The 16,732-nt window shown below is 42.9% G+C and overlaps 2 protein-coding genes across 8 annotated transcripts; one reads left to right on the forward strand and one right to left on the reverse strand.

The window, feature by feature from the left end:
- Window positions 1-1,716: 1,716 nt before the first annotated feature.
- On the reverse strand, window positions 1,717-3,261 carry LOC143522235 (uncharacterized). Its single transcript, XM_077016041.1, has 7 exons — window positions 3,210-3,261; window positions 2,741-2,983; window positions 2,424-2,582; window positions 2,109-2,204; window positions 1,851-1,982; window positions 1,776-1,807; window positions 1,717-1,729 (listed from the first exon to the last, which is right to left on the reverse strand). Exons 1-7 carry the CDS (start codon window positions 3,258-3,260, stop codon window positions 1,717-1,719), a joined length of 726 nt encoding a protein of 241 aa, XP_076872156.1. The 5' UTR covers window position 3,261.
- A 156-nt stretch (window positions 3,262-3,417) lies between these two features.
- Window positions 3,418-14,186, forward strand: LOC143521495 (uncharacterized). Of its 7 annotated transcripts, XM_077014405.1 has the most exons (6): window positions 3,418-3,702; window positions 4,024-4,169; window positions 7,050-7,237; window positions 7,759-7,797; window positions 8,160-8,292; window positions 13,590-14,186. In XM_077014405.1, exons 2-6 carry the CDS (start codon window positions 4,130-4,132, stop codon window positions 13,640-13,642), a joined length of 453 nt encoding a protein of 150 aa, XP_076870520.1. In that variant the 5' UTR covers window positions 3,418-3,702; window positions 4,024-4,129; the 3' UTR covers window positions 13,643-14,186. The 7 variants fall into 7 exon arrangements, 3 of the variants coding, with proteins under 3 accessions (XP_076870520.1, XP_076870521.1, XP_076870519.1); XM_077014406.1 differs by lacking the exon at window positions 8,160-8,292; XM_077014404.1 differs by lacking the exon at window positions 13,590-14,186 and having other exon boundaries at window positions 8,160-10,243.
- Window positions 14,187-16,732: the final 2,546 nt, after the last annotated feature.

Genomic DNA, 16,732 nt, shown 5'->3' on the forward strand with positions numbered 1-16,732 from the left:
CCTCTTTGCTGCCTGAGTTGCCTCTTGGGAATTCCACTTTCTTCCTGTATGAGTCACTGGTGCCGCTGCTTTGATCAGTGCATCTTTCGACTCTATTAACAACATTCGTAGACAACAACATTGGTATATCTTTATCTATAAAGCAATACTTGGCAAACTTCCAATATACCTTTGTAATCTTCTGTCTGTTAGCTCTGGTCCATATCAGCTTCACTCTAACAAGTGGTTGCTTTTTAATGTACCACGAGTGTCAACTGAATTAGGAAAATTGGGGATGGAATAATCTACAAAAAGTGCTTAAAATAGAAACACTCATGTCCTTAAATAGATTTAAAGCTGCCTTAAAGAATGTAATGATGGAGACTTGTGCTTGTTCTTCTTGAGACCTTTTGTATTTTTATATTGTATTTTGTATTTTTATATTGTATCTGTGGTTTGGCTGCTACCTTGGCCAGGTCTCTCTTGTAAAAGATTTTGAATCTCAATGGGAATTCCTGGTTAAATAAAGGTTAAATAAAATTAAAAAAAATTTCTTGGCCTACCTTGGCACATTTAAACTCCTCAACTAAGCTTGTTAGTGGCAGTTCTAGCACTCCTCTCCCAAACCATGCCACACTACTAAGACAATGTGGAACCCCAAGCCATTTACTTACAGCCTTATTAACAATCCTTTCTAGCCTCTCAACTTTAGTCATCAGAATATCATACACTGTTAGTGGCCACTTTAGACGAGGCAACAATCCAAACTGCAAACACCATAACTTTAATTTACCTGGCAAAAATGACTTTTCGATACTATTAATAGCCTCATCCATTTTCTTCCTTAAGACACTCGAGCCCCACGTCCGCTGCCTGTGCGTCACTATCAGATACAGTGGACTGGACGACACGAGTGAAAAGTGAAGCCTCCGTGAGTCAGCTGCCCTCTAGTGGCTGGCTGCAGTACAACTTTTAACCCCGCCCATTCCCATGTAAGTGAACGGGCCGGACAAGAAACTTTGAATTTTTATTACACGTAAAATAAGTTTTTTGAGCAATTATATTTTATATGTGTCCGGCGGCCATCTTGGTGGCTTCAAAAGTTCACAATGGGAGTCAACGGCGACGTACTGTCCATTATATATACAGTCACTGGTCACTGTGCAGAGCAGATATTGTGGATGAAGATGCATGTGCAGAACACAGCTGCACACTCAAACATTCTTCAGACCAGCACCCGTGTAAGGCACGACGTGGCACAAACCCAGTCCTTTCACGACCGTGTCTTCGCTTTCTGAACAGAAATGACCACACAATAGTTTAAAATCACTCAGCAGACAATCTGACACATCACTTCAGAAATTACAGATAATTATGTTAGAGAGGCCTATATTGTGCTTTTAATATGAATTTCAAAGTAAATTCACGCGTTGTCACGTACTTTGTCATGGAAGCCAGGGTCGCCGTCATGGGCGGCACGGGGCGGTGGCCACGGGCGGCCACTACGGGGGCGGCGGCCTCGGGAACACTGGGGGCAGTGTTCGGGTGTCACCGGCGTCTGAGGGACGGGCGGCGGCGTCTCGGGCGGCGTCTCGGGCGGCGTCTCGGGCGGCGTCTCGGGCGGCGTCTCGGGCGGCGTCTCGGGCGGCGTCTCGGGCCGCGTCTCGGGCCGCGTCTCGGGCCGCGTCTCGGGCCGCGTCTCGGGCCGCGGCACGAGACGCGGCATGTGCGGCGGCTTCACGGGCGGCGGCTTCACGGGCGGCGGCTTCACGGGCGGCGGCTTCACGGGCGGCGGCTTCACGGGCGGCGGCTTCACGGGCGGCGGCGGCTTCATAGCCGGCAGCGGCGGCACGTGCAACGCCGGCACGTGCAGCGGCGGCACGTGCAGCAGCGGCAGCACGTGCAGCGGTGGCACGTGCAGCGTCATCAGGGGTGGCGAGGTCACGGCGAGCCGGGTTTGCCCGCGTGGCATCACGGGGAGCCGGGTTCACCTGCGTGGCGGCCTGGGGAGGTCGAACACAAAAGCTAAAGACATATTCCCCATAAAATTACCTGTCTCCGCCCCTACTACAAATAGTTAAAATGTAACCGAAGAGCTAGGATACCATCTCAAAGGAACTTGAACTTACGGTCATCAGATGCAATTGTAACGAGGGCGTCCTCCGGACCACGGCGGCGGTACGTGCAGCGATGTCATGGCGAGCCGGGTTCACCCGCGCGGCGGCCTGGGGAGGTCAAAGACAAAAGGTAAAGACATATTCCCCATAAAATTACCTGTCTCCGCCCCTGACGTAAAACAGTGCCGCTTACTTCATGATAGTCATTTTGGATAAATCATTTACACATTCTATTTTGCAACAACCTGAATTGTAATTAGACCTACTATAAATAGTTAAAATGTAACCGAGGAGCTAGGATACCATCTCAAAGGAACTTGAACTTACGCGCTCCAGACGCATTTGTAATATCATGACCGGCACCCTCTGGACACGGGGCGACCACCCGTACTGGAGGAAATCGAAGCATTCGTGAAGGGCGACAAAGGCACGGGCCGCGTTACGGGCGGCTGCGTCACGGGCCGGGTCATAGACCTGTCTCTGCCCCTGACGTAAAACAGTGCAGCTTACTTCATGATAGTCATTTTGGAAAAATCATTTACACAGTCTATTTAGCAACAACCTGAATTGTAATTAGACCTACTATAAATAGTTAAAATATAACCGAGGAGCTAGGATACCATCTCAAAGGAACTTGAACTTACGGTCATCAGATGCAATTGTAACGAGGGCGTCCTCCGGACCATGGGTGGCGGCCCCGGGGACACGGGGTGCAGCCGCGGGCGGTGGGCATGGGCGGCTGCGTCACGTGCGGATGCGTCACGGGCCACGTCACCGGCCTCGTCACCGGCCTCGTCACGGGCGGCGGCGGTACGTGCGGCCATGTCATGGCGAGCCGGGTTTGCCCGCGTGGCGTCACGGGGAGCCGGGTTCACCTGCGCGGTGGCCTGGGGAGGTCAAAGACAAAAGCTAAAGACATATTCCCCATAAAATTACCTGTCTCCGCCCCTGACGTAAAACAGTGCCGCTTACTTCATGATAGTCATTTTGGATAAATCATTTACACATTCTATTTTGCAACAACCTGAATTGTAATTAGACCTACTATAAATAGTTAAAATGTAACCGAGGAGCTAGGAATTAAGGTACCATCTCAAACGAATTTGAACTTACGCTCATCAGTTTCCTCACGGCCCAATTGATTACGTATATCCCATGAAACATTGCTCCGCAATCATCAAAAACGTCGTCCGTCGTTTTAAACAGCGGCCGCTCCTTTTATAGTCACTTTGACTGTGACGTCACCAGTGTTGTCAGTAACGCGTTACTTAGTAACCAGAGACCGTACGTGACTCCCCGATCCGTACACTCTGCCCGATCCGTACCGAGCATGCGCGAGAACATGTGCGATTGGCCCAGGGACGTATCGGGCAGATATTTTGCGCATGCGTTAACGACACGGGCAGATATTTTGCGCATGCGTTAACACTTTACGACACTACTGGATGCGAAGTAGTAAACGGAGTGTGTCATTGTGAAAAAATGAAGGATTTTAGATTTTATGGCGAGTTAAAGGAGTATATCTCCCACGGTTTATTCAAACCGAGTTGTGATAAAAATATGCGACGCGAAATTCGTCGTGTCTCTGAAAATTTTATAGTTAAAGGTAAGTTAAATTCAAACCATGTTCTCAAGTTAACAGTCGGTCCTGTCGTGGAATCCCTGATAGCACATATACGTCTCCAATACGTCTGGAAAAGGTCGTAACATCTTAAATGCGTCTGTTCCATTTGGATTGATCTTACATTGGTCTTATTATCATCGTGTTGCAGACGTCTACGCATATACGTCTTCCTTACATCTTCACCTGATCTGCAATTTGACAGCTAGCACACTTACATCTCCAATACATCTGGAAAAGGTCGTAACATCGTGTTCCATTTTGAATTTAACCAATTTAACCACGCCGCCTACTTTCGTATTGTAGCAGCGAAACACCTCAACAAGATTGTTGGAATCTCCGTGGCGAGTTTAAAGAGCTAGCGCGAGCTAACCAATTAACGGACACTCAACTGTTTTGTGAGCTATAGCCGATGACACCGACTACTCCTGACCTGTTCACCGTTTACAAAAGTAAGTAACTTTGCTAACTGGCTAACATTTACTGTCTGTGGCCAAATTTCCTGAAGAACACTACCGTTCGTTTTTAGGAGCAGTTTTTTTATATTCATAGCTAGAAACTTGTCAATTCATACTAACAAATACAATTATATTATTAATTTAGCATTAACTGGCTGCCGTTTACCGCTAACAACGTTAGCGTCACTGTTAGCATATTGCCTTAAGAATGGTTATCGCCGGCTAGCCATTAACCTAGCCTCATTTTAGCTTTGGCTAACGCTAGGAAACACACTTGGCTTGTCTTGGCCTGTTGTGAATAAGTTTGAACAGCCGTGAATACAAATATGCAGAATCAATTGAGGCACTAAAGGGCCAAAATGATCAAAATTAATTGTATTGGCAAAATGATTTAGATCATAGAACTAAATCACATGCTGAGATTAGCTTTGTGTGTGTGGTCTTTCATGACGAGGCTGAAATTTGTTCCTTATTCGCCAGTGTCTTATTCGCACTTTCCCACCTTAAAAAATAATGCGGTAGTTTCATTATGTCGCCGCGATAGAATGTATTGTACATTTCTATGGCTGTATCTCCTGATTCTTACATCGTCTCCGGGATCTGACAAGCTGGTTTGGTTGACCACATAAGTGACTGTATAAATCCAGAAGAAGAAGGTTTTTTACTGTAGAATATTTTTACAATCATCCCGTGAAATTGGCATGTCAGGCGATAGAATGTAATGTGCATACAGTGCATTGGTCTTAGTTTCTATGGCTGTATCTCCTGATTCTTACATCATCTCAGAGATCTGACAAGCAGGTTTAGTTGACCACATAAGTGACTGTATAAATCCAGAAGAAGAAGGTTTTTTACTGTAGAATATATTTTTTTATTGACCTGTGAAGTTGGCATGTCAGGCGATAGAATGTACTGTGCATATAGTGCATTGGTCTTAGTTTGTATGGCTGTATCTCCTGATTCTTACATCGTCTCAGAGATCTGACAAGCAGGTTTAGTTGACCACATAAGTGACTAGGGCTGGACCCGGATATTCGGTCATTGAGTAGGTATTCGGTTTTTAATTTTGGTATTCGAATATTCGTGTTTTTTTTTTGTTTTTTTTTTCTTAGCTCCGCCTCACTCTAACTTTACAGTTCCGTTCAGGTTAATGGCGGTACAGTGGGGAAATTAAGTATTTAGTCAGTCACCAATTGTGCAAGTTCTCCCACTTTAAAAGATGAGAGGCCGATAATTGACATCATAGGCAGACTATGAGAGACAAAATGTGGAAAAAAAATTGAGAAAATCATTTTGTCTGACTTTTAAAGAATTTATTTGCAAATAATGGTGGAAAATAAGTATTTGGTCAATAACAAAAGTTCATCTCAATACTTTGTTGTATATCCTCTGTTGGTAATGACAGAGGTCAAACGTTTTCTGTAGGTCTTCACAAGGTTGAAGCCCCAAAGCATGATGTTGCCACCCCCATGGTTCACAGTTGGTATGGTGTTCTTTGGATGCAACTCAGCATTCTGTATACTGTTAACAACTTCAAAAAGGTGCCATTAATACAGGTAATGAGTGGGGGAAAGAGGAGCCTCTTAAAAAAGAAGTTACAGATCTGTGACAGCCAGAAATCTTGCTTGTTTGTAGGTGACCAAATACTTATTTTCCACCATTATTTGGAATGGAAAGTGTGAATAAGACACCGGCGAATAAGGAACCAACTTCAGCCTCGTTCTTTCATGTAAGGTTTTCAGTCAGTTTGCCAGTAGATGGAGGCCAAGTATTACCATACAGATATTATAGTGACAAAAGACATTTTAGTGAATGAAAAGGTTCATTTCTAGTCAGGCAGTGCACTTTTTGTTATGAGATGTAATTGGAAAGTTATTGACCTCATTGATCTCAATCATACAAGACCCATTACTTGTCTGTATTCTGCACAACAGGATTGCAGCATGAGTTTTTATAATTTAGGTTTTTGGGTACTATAGCGACCCCGACAGGGTCATTTATGTCATGTCTTTAATGAACTATTATATATTTAATCTTTACACAACTTTTTGGGTTTTAGGTAATCTGCATTGCAGCTCATGTATTCACAATAATGAACAGCAATGCAGATGACCTAAAACAATCCAGCAAGTATAAATCAGAATCAGAAATACTCTATTGATCCCAGGGGGAAATTGCACTTGTTACAGCAGCAACCTATATAGGTATAAGCACTCCCAAGAAATAATTTACAGCAATAAAGAAAATTGCAATATGCATATCTAAAGATACAAGGACTTATAATACAAAGCAAAATATAATATATAAAATTATATTATACAATAAAATATGACTGTACATGTGGGCGGTGTCATGTGATAATAGAGGAATTGTAAAGTCTGATAGCCACTGGTAGGAAAGACCTCCTGTGGCGTTCTGTAGTGCATCTAGGCTGAATGAGTCTTGCACTGAATGTGCTCCTATGGCTCATCACTGTGTGATGAAGAGGGTGGAAGCCATTGTTCATGATGGTCCGCAGCTTGGACAGTGTCCTCCTCTCAGACACTGCCGTCAGAGAGTCTAGCTCCACACCCACAACATCACTGGCTCTTCGGATCAGTTTCTTGAGTCTATTGGCATCTGCCACCCTCAGCCTGCTGCCCCAGCATGCCACCATGTATAGGATGGTACTGGCCACTACAGGCTCATAAAAGATCCTCAGCATGGTCCTGCAGATATTGAAGGACCTCAGCCGCCTCAGAAAATAGAGACAACTTTGGCCCTTCTTGTAGAGGGCGTCGGTGTTCTTAGTCCAGTCCAGTCTGTTGTCGATGTGTACGCCCAGATATTTATAGTCCTCCACAATGTCCACACTGACCCCTCTGATGGAAACAGGGGTCACCTGCATTTTGTCCCTCCTCAGGTCTACCACCAGCTCCTTTGTCTTCGTCACGTTGAGCTGTAGATGGTTCAGCTCACACCATGTAACAAAGTCGTTCACCGTCGCCCTGTACTCATCTTCATCACCCCTGCTGATACATCCAACTAGTGGAGAATCATCAGAAAACTTCTGGAGGTGGCAGGTCTCTGTGCAGTAGTTGAAGTCAGTGGTGTAGAGAGTGAAGAGGAAGGGAAACAGAACAGTTCTTTGTGGGGCTCCCGTGTTGCTGACCACTCTGTCTGACACACAGTGTTGCAGACGTACATACTTTGGTTTGCCAGTCAGGTAGTCAACAATCAAAGATGATTAAATATATAAAAGTTCATTATCTAGAATGCCATATATTAAATCTTGAGGCAGACAAACTGATATGACAAAAGTATATGATCAAATATATATAGTTTATGTCTCTCCCATAAATATTCTGGATCCCTCTCAAAATACAGCTATAAACAAGATTATCACAAGTAGCATATGACAATTGACTCCAAACATTTCATGGTATAGTGACTAACAATGTTCAGAATGAAGATCAAGATGCATAAAACCTATTATTTCTTTGTCAAAGTTAAAGTAATCACCAAGTCTAACATGGCAAGATTATTAACTACAAGTCCCAAAGTACTTTTTTCTAACACTCAATAATTGTCTCTTTTTGTGCAGGTTGACTTGCAAGACAGGTGCCGCCTTCATCCAAAAAAGGTATGAATTGAAAATGCAAAAGTTCCTTTAAATGGTTATGACAAAACAGACTGAATATGACAATGTTTTGTATGTTGCTTTATTGTGTAGTATGTCTTGCAGAAAACCATCTTATTGGACAATTAAACGAAGAGCGAAAGAATGGGTTGATAGAGACATACAGTCAATTCAGGCAACAGAGTGGGGGCAGAGCAAAATTTAGAAAAAGAAAACAATACAATAGGTCTAGATGGCGATGATAACATGGAATTCATGGACTGCCAAAGTACTGTGTGTGAGACAGTGACTATGGTTCCTGTACTAATGATTTATCTGAGTTTAATTCTGGATCTGACTCTGAAACGGAGTGTGACTTTTTACAGGATGAACTTGCGAAATGGGCAGCTGAGCACCACATTACGCACAATGCCGTAAATGCCCTGCTATCTGTCCTTGGCAAGCATCACCCAACTTTACCTAGAGATGCTAGGACACTATTAGGTACAGTGAGGTCAGGTGAGTTTGCAATTCAGGAGAAAGCTGGTGGTCAGTACTGCTACTTTGGTGTGCTTCACTCAATCTTGCACATTCTACAAAAAAAACAAGAGGTTACCAAACATTTGAAACTTCAAATCAACATTGATGGGCTGCCACTTTTCAAAAGTTCACCAACACAACTATGGCCGATTCTTGTAACTGTTGTAAACTTACCACACCATGAGCCTGTCACAATTGGACTGTTCTGTGGTGCAAGAAAGCCTGATTCTGCAAGTGAGTTTCTGGATGACCTCGTATCAGAGATAGTTAAACTGGAAGATGGGTTTGACTTTGAGGGAATCAGGCTATGCTTAAAGGTCTCCTCTGTGGTTTGCGATGCACCGGCACGTGCTTTTGTTAAGTGTGTAAAAGGTCACACAGGGTACCATGGGTGTGAGAAATGCACACAGGACGAAGTTTACATGGACAACAGAATGACATATCCAAGAACGGACATGCCACTCAGAACCGATGAAAGTTTCAAAAATAAGACAGATTCAGATCACCACCTTGGCATTTCACCTTTAGAAAGAACATCTTCAGGAATGGTATCTGGGTTCCCTCTTGATTATAAGCACCTTGTGTATTAGGTCCACCTTGTGTATTAAGTTAGGTCCTCTCACTTGCAGGCTGTCTGGGTTTCAGCAAAATCTATTAACAGAACGACTGCTGGGTGCTCAGAGCTGCGTGCCTCTAGAGTTTGCACGTAGACCAAGGTCTCTCAGAGAAATTGACAGATGGAAAGCCACAGAATTTAGGCAATTTTTATTGTACACGGGTCCTGTTCTGCTCAAAGATGTACTGCACACCGCAGTGTATGAACATTTTCTGCTTCTGTTTGTGGGAAATTTCATACTTAGCAATAATAGCCTGATCGAGGACTACTTGGGCTACGCCAATTACATATAGGGTCTTTTTGTGTCTCATTTTGGAGAGCTGTATGGCCCTAAATTTGTCTTCTACAATGTTCACAATTTAGTGCATCTTGCACAAGATGTAAAAAACATGGTGCTCTCGACAGCTTCAGTGCTTTCCAATATGAAAACAACCTGAATAAAATTAAAAAGCTCATTAGGAAACCTAGCTGTCCTCTGAGTCAGATTGTAAAGAGACTATCCCAGAAACCATGGAGTGACAGCATGGAGAAAAAGACAAGGGTGACAAAAGAACATACCTCTGGTCCTCTTTCACCACCTTCCTGTGGTGCAACACAGTACAAAGAACTGGCAACCTCACTCTTCACTATCAAACTTGACCAAGCCAACAGCCATATATATTTTTTTAAGGTTATTTGTAGATAGTACTGCAAGCTACACATCAAAAGGTTCGGATATGTTCTAAAATAGTAATATACTTTTAATATTTTGTGATCAACAATGAGATCAAAAATAATTTATTAGATCATAAATCTAATTTTCGTATTACCTAATTTTATGCCGCAATATCTGATAATGAAAAATTGATGTTATAGATAATCATTATTCTTGATGCGCTACATGTCATGGTACAGAGGGCCCATACCGTGAGATGTAGAGCATCAAGAATAATGATTATCTATAACATCCATTTTTTTAATGAAAACATTGATTTCAAGCTTTTGAATGGCTGTCTAGATGGAAGATTATTTATTTAGGTATTATCCGACAGAACACATTTAATTTTCGGGTCTGGGGTCTGGCTTCACAGTACAGCTTACAATGTACCTCATAAGGCTGGGCGATATGGAGCAAAAATAATATCTCGATATTTTTTAGCTGAATGGCGATATACGATATATATCTCGATATTTTTTCTTCCCAAAAGGTAATAACAAAGAGGCAGTAATAAGTCAAATCTACGTCCCAAATGAGTTGCGCGAAGAAGAGAGGCAGGACAGGGCGGAAGTTGTTAAAAGAGAAACTCAAGTAAATTCACTATTCACAGTGTTGTGCGTGACCGAGTTCAAAAGAACGCATTCATTGAACACGCTCATTTTTTCGTGAACGTTGAACTGAACGAAACACATTTTTAAATAACTTGAATGTGAATTAGTTCACATTGTGTCATGAACGGTAGACATCACTGTAAATGAACGTTGGAATTTGTTTCCATTGAAAACTGAGTGACATCTGTTTTTTCTTTTGAAACGCAACGAGAGAAAGTTCCTCCCTTCTGTATTCTCGCTGGTGCCGCTTAAATCATGCATCACCAGACAGAAATGGTTTTGACGTTGTGTGCGCAATGCATTGTGGGCAACGTAGTGTCCGCATGAGAATAGTTAACATACTGGCTAGTTAATAACATACTGGCTTCCGCACGACCTTACCCGTGATGAATTGCAGCAGAGCGGGGTAGGCATAGCACTTATAAGAACGTATAGTGATTTCTAGCTTGTAGTTGTCACGTCTGGCTCCGCCCCCTTCTAGTCTTGTCGTTTTTATGTTTTCCTTGTTCTTGTTACGCCCCTCTGTTTCAGCTGTTCCGTGTTAGCTTGTCTTAGTTTTACAAGTGTGTGTGTGTGTGTATTGCCTATGTCCAGACTATACCTTGAGGGATCATTGTCGTTTCTTTAGCTCCTAGTTGGTGTGTATATGTCCAGACTATACCTTCAGGGATCATTGTCGTTTCTTTAGCTCCTAGTTGGTGTGTATATGTCCAGACTATACCTTCAGGGATCATTGTCGTTTCTTTAGCTCCTAGTTGGTGTGTATATATAGCCTATGTCCAGACTATACCTTCGGGGATCATTGTCGTTTCTTTATTTCCTAGTTGGATGTGCACGGTATTCACGCCTTATCTGTGATTCGTGGTTTTGATTAGCTTCGTGTTTGTGTATGGTTAAAGTCTCTGTTCCATTTTCAGGTTCGTAGTGTTTTAGGTTTTCAGTTCATGTTTGGTCTCCGTGTTCTCTAACGTGATATCGTGCCTGGCAATACATGTATGTTCTGTTAGACTTCGTGTTCATGTATGGCCGTTACTTGCTTCCCGTGTGTTTGTTCATGTCAGTGTATGTAACAATTAGTTGTACTCTTGTGTTTGGTCTAGTTTTGTGCCCTTGTCATTTCCGCTGCCTTTCAGTGTATTAAGCGTTATTTCTCTATTCATCATGCCACGTCATTCGTGGTCCACTCGCGTGTCGTCTGCAACTGTAAGATGTGAAATAAAATCTAATGAGATTGTACTATCTGCTTCGCATTTGTGTCCGCCCCTTGATTGCGCAACAGCCAAATCGTGAAAAAAGTATTTGAATATCTCACGAAAAAAAGTAAAATTAACTGAACTTTGAACTATTTCATAATTAAAATTGTGAACTTTGAACGTGAACTGTTCATGAAATACTTCCACACTACTGATGTAGCTCCTCGTTTAGGAACTAAATCATTCACAGTGTGAGCACTGCTGCTCTCTCCGCTGTTGGCCATGTTTATTTTGCGCGCTGCACGCACAACCTGCGTCCTTGCGTCATAATGTCGCGATATTGCGAAATCCTATCGAATAAAGAAATGTACCGGTATTTTTGTGAACGATATTATATCGCCCACCCCTAGTACCTCATAGTGGAGTTTATTAAGGAGGGGCAAACTGGACCAGTGGCAAAGTCCTGGTACATGGATGGGTTCTCCTGGTGGCCTCCCTATAAAGATCAAAGCCGACTTTTTAAAAAGTGTTAAAAAAGCTGAGGTTCCCCAGCCAGATAAAGGGTGGAAAAAACACAGTGTGCGAATCCTTTATGAATCAGGTAATAAAGACATGCATATGTTAACATATACAATACAAAATATTATTAGGACCTTATCATAGCATGACAGATGGTTCTTTTTCATGGCTGTCATTATTTCCCCCCAGAATCATTTGATAAGGTTTTTTTCTAAATGGAAAAAGTCGTGCTATACATCAGATGTTAACTCTGACACAGAGGTTCTAGGAAAGAGAGTCAGCAAGTAAGCTGTGCATTCTATACAATTAATGTTTTAAAACAATTCTGTGATAGAACCAGTTATTAACATACTTTTACTTGTAGAAGAAAAGTATACTCTTCATCGGACAAAGATGAAATGCCACCTATGAAAAAACAAATTCCTTCTGCCCCAAGACCCCCAGCCCCACCACAGACATGTAGATGTCACAGTGAGGTGTGCCCCCTACTGGCCGCCTCCGTCCACAGCGGCTGTTGTTGTTGTTTGGTGACGTCATGTGCGTCCCTCAGGTGGGCGGAGCCCGTGATCCGTCTTACCTGAGGGTCGTTTGTTTGCCTATATATGTCTTGTCTTTGTACCAGTTGACCGCTGGTCATTATATCCTTAATTTGGATCTTTTGCACGGGTTTTGGTTTGCACACTTTCTATTAAACCATCCTTTTTCCCCTGAGACTTGGTGTGATCGCTTCCTTTTAGTTGCTCACCCCTGCCCGTCACAGAATGACCAGCCACCCTTCGGAAGCCGCCAGTCTCTTTTTCTTTCTCCTTCGTTCGTGGTCATGTCTCGTGGTAAGTGTTTGTCTGCGTGGTGTTTTGTGAAGTGTTCCGTCGTGCTTATGTGTTGTGTTTGTGGCACGGCGAGGACCAGGGCTGTCTGCCCTGGGAAAACTCTTCGTGTTTGTCGTTTGTTTGTTGGAAGAGCTCCGCCGTGCTCGTGTTGTGTTTGTGGCACGGCGAGGACCAGGGCAGTCTCCCTGGTAAGCTCTTCGTCTTGTGTGGTGTTAGTGTGTCCAGGTGAACGGACGTGAGGATCTGTGTGCGTGCGCGTTTGTTATATGTTAAGTGTTTTGTGTGTGTGACGCGGTCGCCGCTCGTCACTGTCGCCTCGCTCCCCGTGTGTCGTGTGTTTTATGTGGGGAGCGACTGCGACTCTGAGCGGCGCGTCACTGTCGTTTATGTGTAGTGCACACAAGTATCGGTCCCGTTCGTTCAGTGTCTGCACACTAAGTTCTGTTTGTCTAGTCTTTGTGTGCATGTTTTGTCCTAGCGTGTTGTCAACTGTTAAATGTGTAATTCCACGCATGCTCCTCCCCTTAAATGTGTGTTTGGGGGGGGACCGGCTGTGGTCCCGAGGGCGTCGCTCCCGAGGGAGGCCCTGAATACGGTAGGGCGCGTTTAGAGCTGTTTGTAGTTAATGTTACCACCACAGTCACTACTGTACAATAGCTAGCTCTTAGCCTTGCTAGTTGCTATTTAGCTGTAGCCATAAACACAGCATGAGCAGCGATGACGTGCTACACATTTTGTGCAGTTACGCTATATTGTTGTTGCTTTCACGGGAATGCTTGTGTTTAATATTTGTTATTTTTTACGTTCAAGATTCCCCTTCCACTGACGAGGCGAGCGGAGTTGGCGGAAAATGTTTCCTTTAACCGGGCTTTCCTCGGGGTGCTTGGCGAACTTGTGAACACCATGCAAGACAGACGCCAGTAAAAGCACACAAAATGTTGCTTGTAGTACTATAAATATTTATTTCATATAAAGCTATACGTATATATTTGCTTTTTGCACTTTTTTTAGCTATAACTATATTATTTACATATGTTGTACTTTAAATATCTATATTTCATAATAAAGTTTGATTTCATTTGATTGTATGACTGATGCTTTTTATGCAGGGTGTGTTCAGCCTGTTTGAGTAATACCAAATTATTATCAATAATTAGAGCAACCACATACAATAATGAAGATAAAGATAAATAAGATACAATAATGCTATGTGTTAAGGGGCATCGACCGGTGTTGTGGTCGCATACAAATGATGTCACGACACTACAACCCGCGCGCCAACAGCGACTCCACCCACATTGTGGTGGTCCACCATTGTAATGGAAACACAACGCGACCGTACCGTTCCGTTGCGAATCGACCTGTATCGAACCGTACCGCGCCAAGCAGGCCCTAATGGAAATGCGCCATAAGAGTTAATGTGCCTTACACCCACTTTTGGGCAAATGTTCACACAAGTTGCCCACACGCAGCATTGGCCAAGGAGCCAGTTTTCCATCTCTGCACCTGTTCCCTTCTGTACTCTCCCCTCCCACCTTCCTCTCATTATATTTGAGATGTAATGAAAAATCCTTAATCTCTTACTAACTTAACAACTTCTAACCTGGAGGGCCCTGGCTGGGGCTGAGTTTCAGGAGTGCTGGGTGGTGTCTCTGACAAAAGCAAAACTATGGCCCTGGACTTTGCTCTGGCTGCTTTTTTTTGCCTCTCTCCACTTCTTTCTTTTTGCCCTTTTTCTTTCTAGTGTCTCTGTCCTTCTTCCACCTGGCCCTCTCTTTTTCAAGATACTGTCTTCTTCTGTCAGGGTCAGCATCACGTCTGACGTTTTGCTATTTCAGCTCCTCTTTGACTTATAACTAAAACAGATGCAGGACACCCTTAAACCAGCAGTCTGACTTTAATTGTTATTGTTAACAAGAGGTGTGTATAATGTTATTTTATTACGTTATTATTGTCATTATTGTCACAAAACTATCCACCTGTCCCCCCTGTCATGCATCATGTCCACCCTATCAGGGAAGTATTAATGACAGGGTGGACAACGATAGGGTGGACATTTTCAGCTAAAATTTGCAATTGCTAAGCACATGGGGGCCCCTCAGCTAGCAGAGTTAGCAGTAGTGAAGGTGACCTCAAAATAAATATGACAATATTTAAAAATTTTGAAAAATAATATTTTTAAATATTTCTCCATGATAGGGTGGACATGTTAAGCTCGACACCATGCAACAAGAAAGACAATATGAAGAAAATTGTGAAATTAAGGTGTAAATACTTACTGATAAGGGGTCATATGTGTCAGCCATCACTGAAGATCATCAAATTGGTGGTCGTGATGTCACAGATGACATCAGCTACCGCATTAAAGGGCCAGTTACAACATAATGACAGGGTGGACACTGATTTGAGGGACATGCATTAAATACTTAATATTTATATTAAATATCTGTTGGAAACTACTAGAATTACCCATTCATGAAAGTTCTTGTCAATAATAATAAGACCACAAAAAAATTATTTTAATTTTGTTTAATTTAATGACTTATTATACTCATAGCTGCTCCCACTATTGTGAGAGGGACATGGCAAAATTGCCTACACATACTTAAAGAAAATAGTACAAATTAATAAAAAATAACTCCCAAGATGGTAAATATAGTATAGATATATATGTGTTAATGATTATACATTCGTAATAAAAACTCAAAACATCATTATTTTACATTAAATGGAAAATAAATGTGTGATTCTGACTGGGACCTTGAAAGGCACTTTATAATGATAATGACCCCATTATGCTCGCTTTGAGGCAGACAACACCTCCCCTGCTGCCAAACTCGATCAGGAGAACCACCCTTTTACCATCTATGTGTCCGAGGTGGCCAGATCCTTTATGTCCTTAAACCCACGCAAAGCTCCGGGTCCTGATGGCGTCCACAGCCGAGTTCTCAGAGCATGTGCCAGCCAGCTTGCTGGGGTCTTCACCAACATCTTTAACCTCTCCCTAAGTCTGTCAGTGATTCCCACATGCTTCAAGAAAACAACGATTGTCCCAGTTCCAAAGAAACCAGCCGTCACCTGTCTAAACGACTACCGTCCTGTCGCACTTACATCAGCAGCCATGAAGTGCTTCGAACGGCTCATAAAATCACACATCTGCTCTATTCTTCCCTCCACCATAGACCCTCAACAGTTCGCTTACCGACCCAACAGATCCACAGACAACGTCATTTCACTGACTGTCCACAACGCTCTCACACACCTGGACAAAAAGAACACATATGTTAGAATGCTGTTCATAGATTACAGCTCAGCGTTCAACACCATCATTCCAGCCAAACTCATAGAACTGGGTATCAGCACACAGCTATGTAACTGGATACTGGACTTCCTGACGAGCAGACCCCAGGTGGTGAGAGTAGGAAACAGCTTCTCCTCTACTCTGACTCTAAGCACTGGTAGGTGCTGAAGAGGGTGGTGAGGACAGCAGAACACATTATCGGGAATAAACTACCTGCCATACACCAGTCTCGCTGTTCAAGGAAGATCCACAGAATCCAGAAGGACAGCACTCACCCAGCACATGGACTGTTCACCTTACTGCCATCAGACAGGAGGTACCGCAGCATTCAGGCCAAAACGACGCTGTCAATAAACAGTTTCTACCCACAGGCTATCAGGCTTCTAAACAAAGTGGGCAAATAAAGACAATAATTAATATAAATTCTGCACTGCAATCGTCTTACGAACTTTTTTTTTCACTCACTGAGCCACTACCTCTATCAATGCAACAGTCACTTTAAAAGATCACAGTCACTTTAATACATCTTGTGCAATTTTAGTTTTGTTTTGTGTACTGATGTGTATATAATTGCATATAATATGTCTGTATATATATTGTACAAATTTGATTCTCTATGTTATCTTTCTTCTCTCTTTTCACTATTATATTA

This window comes from Brachyhypopomus gauderio, chromosome 8 (assembly GCF_052324685.1).
Source record: "Brachyhypopomus gauderio isolate BG-103 chromosome 8, BGAUD_0.2, whole genome shotgun sequence".
Classification (NCBI taxonomy): Eukaryota; Metazoa; Chordata; class Actinopteri; order Gymnotiformes; family Hypopomidae; genus Brachyhypopomus; species Brachyhypopomus gauderio.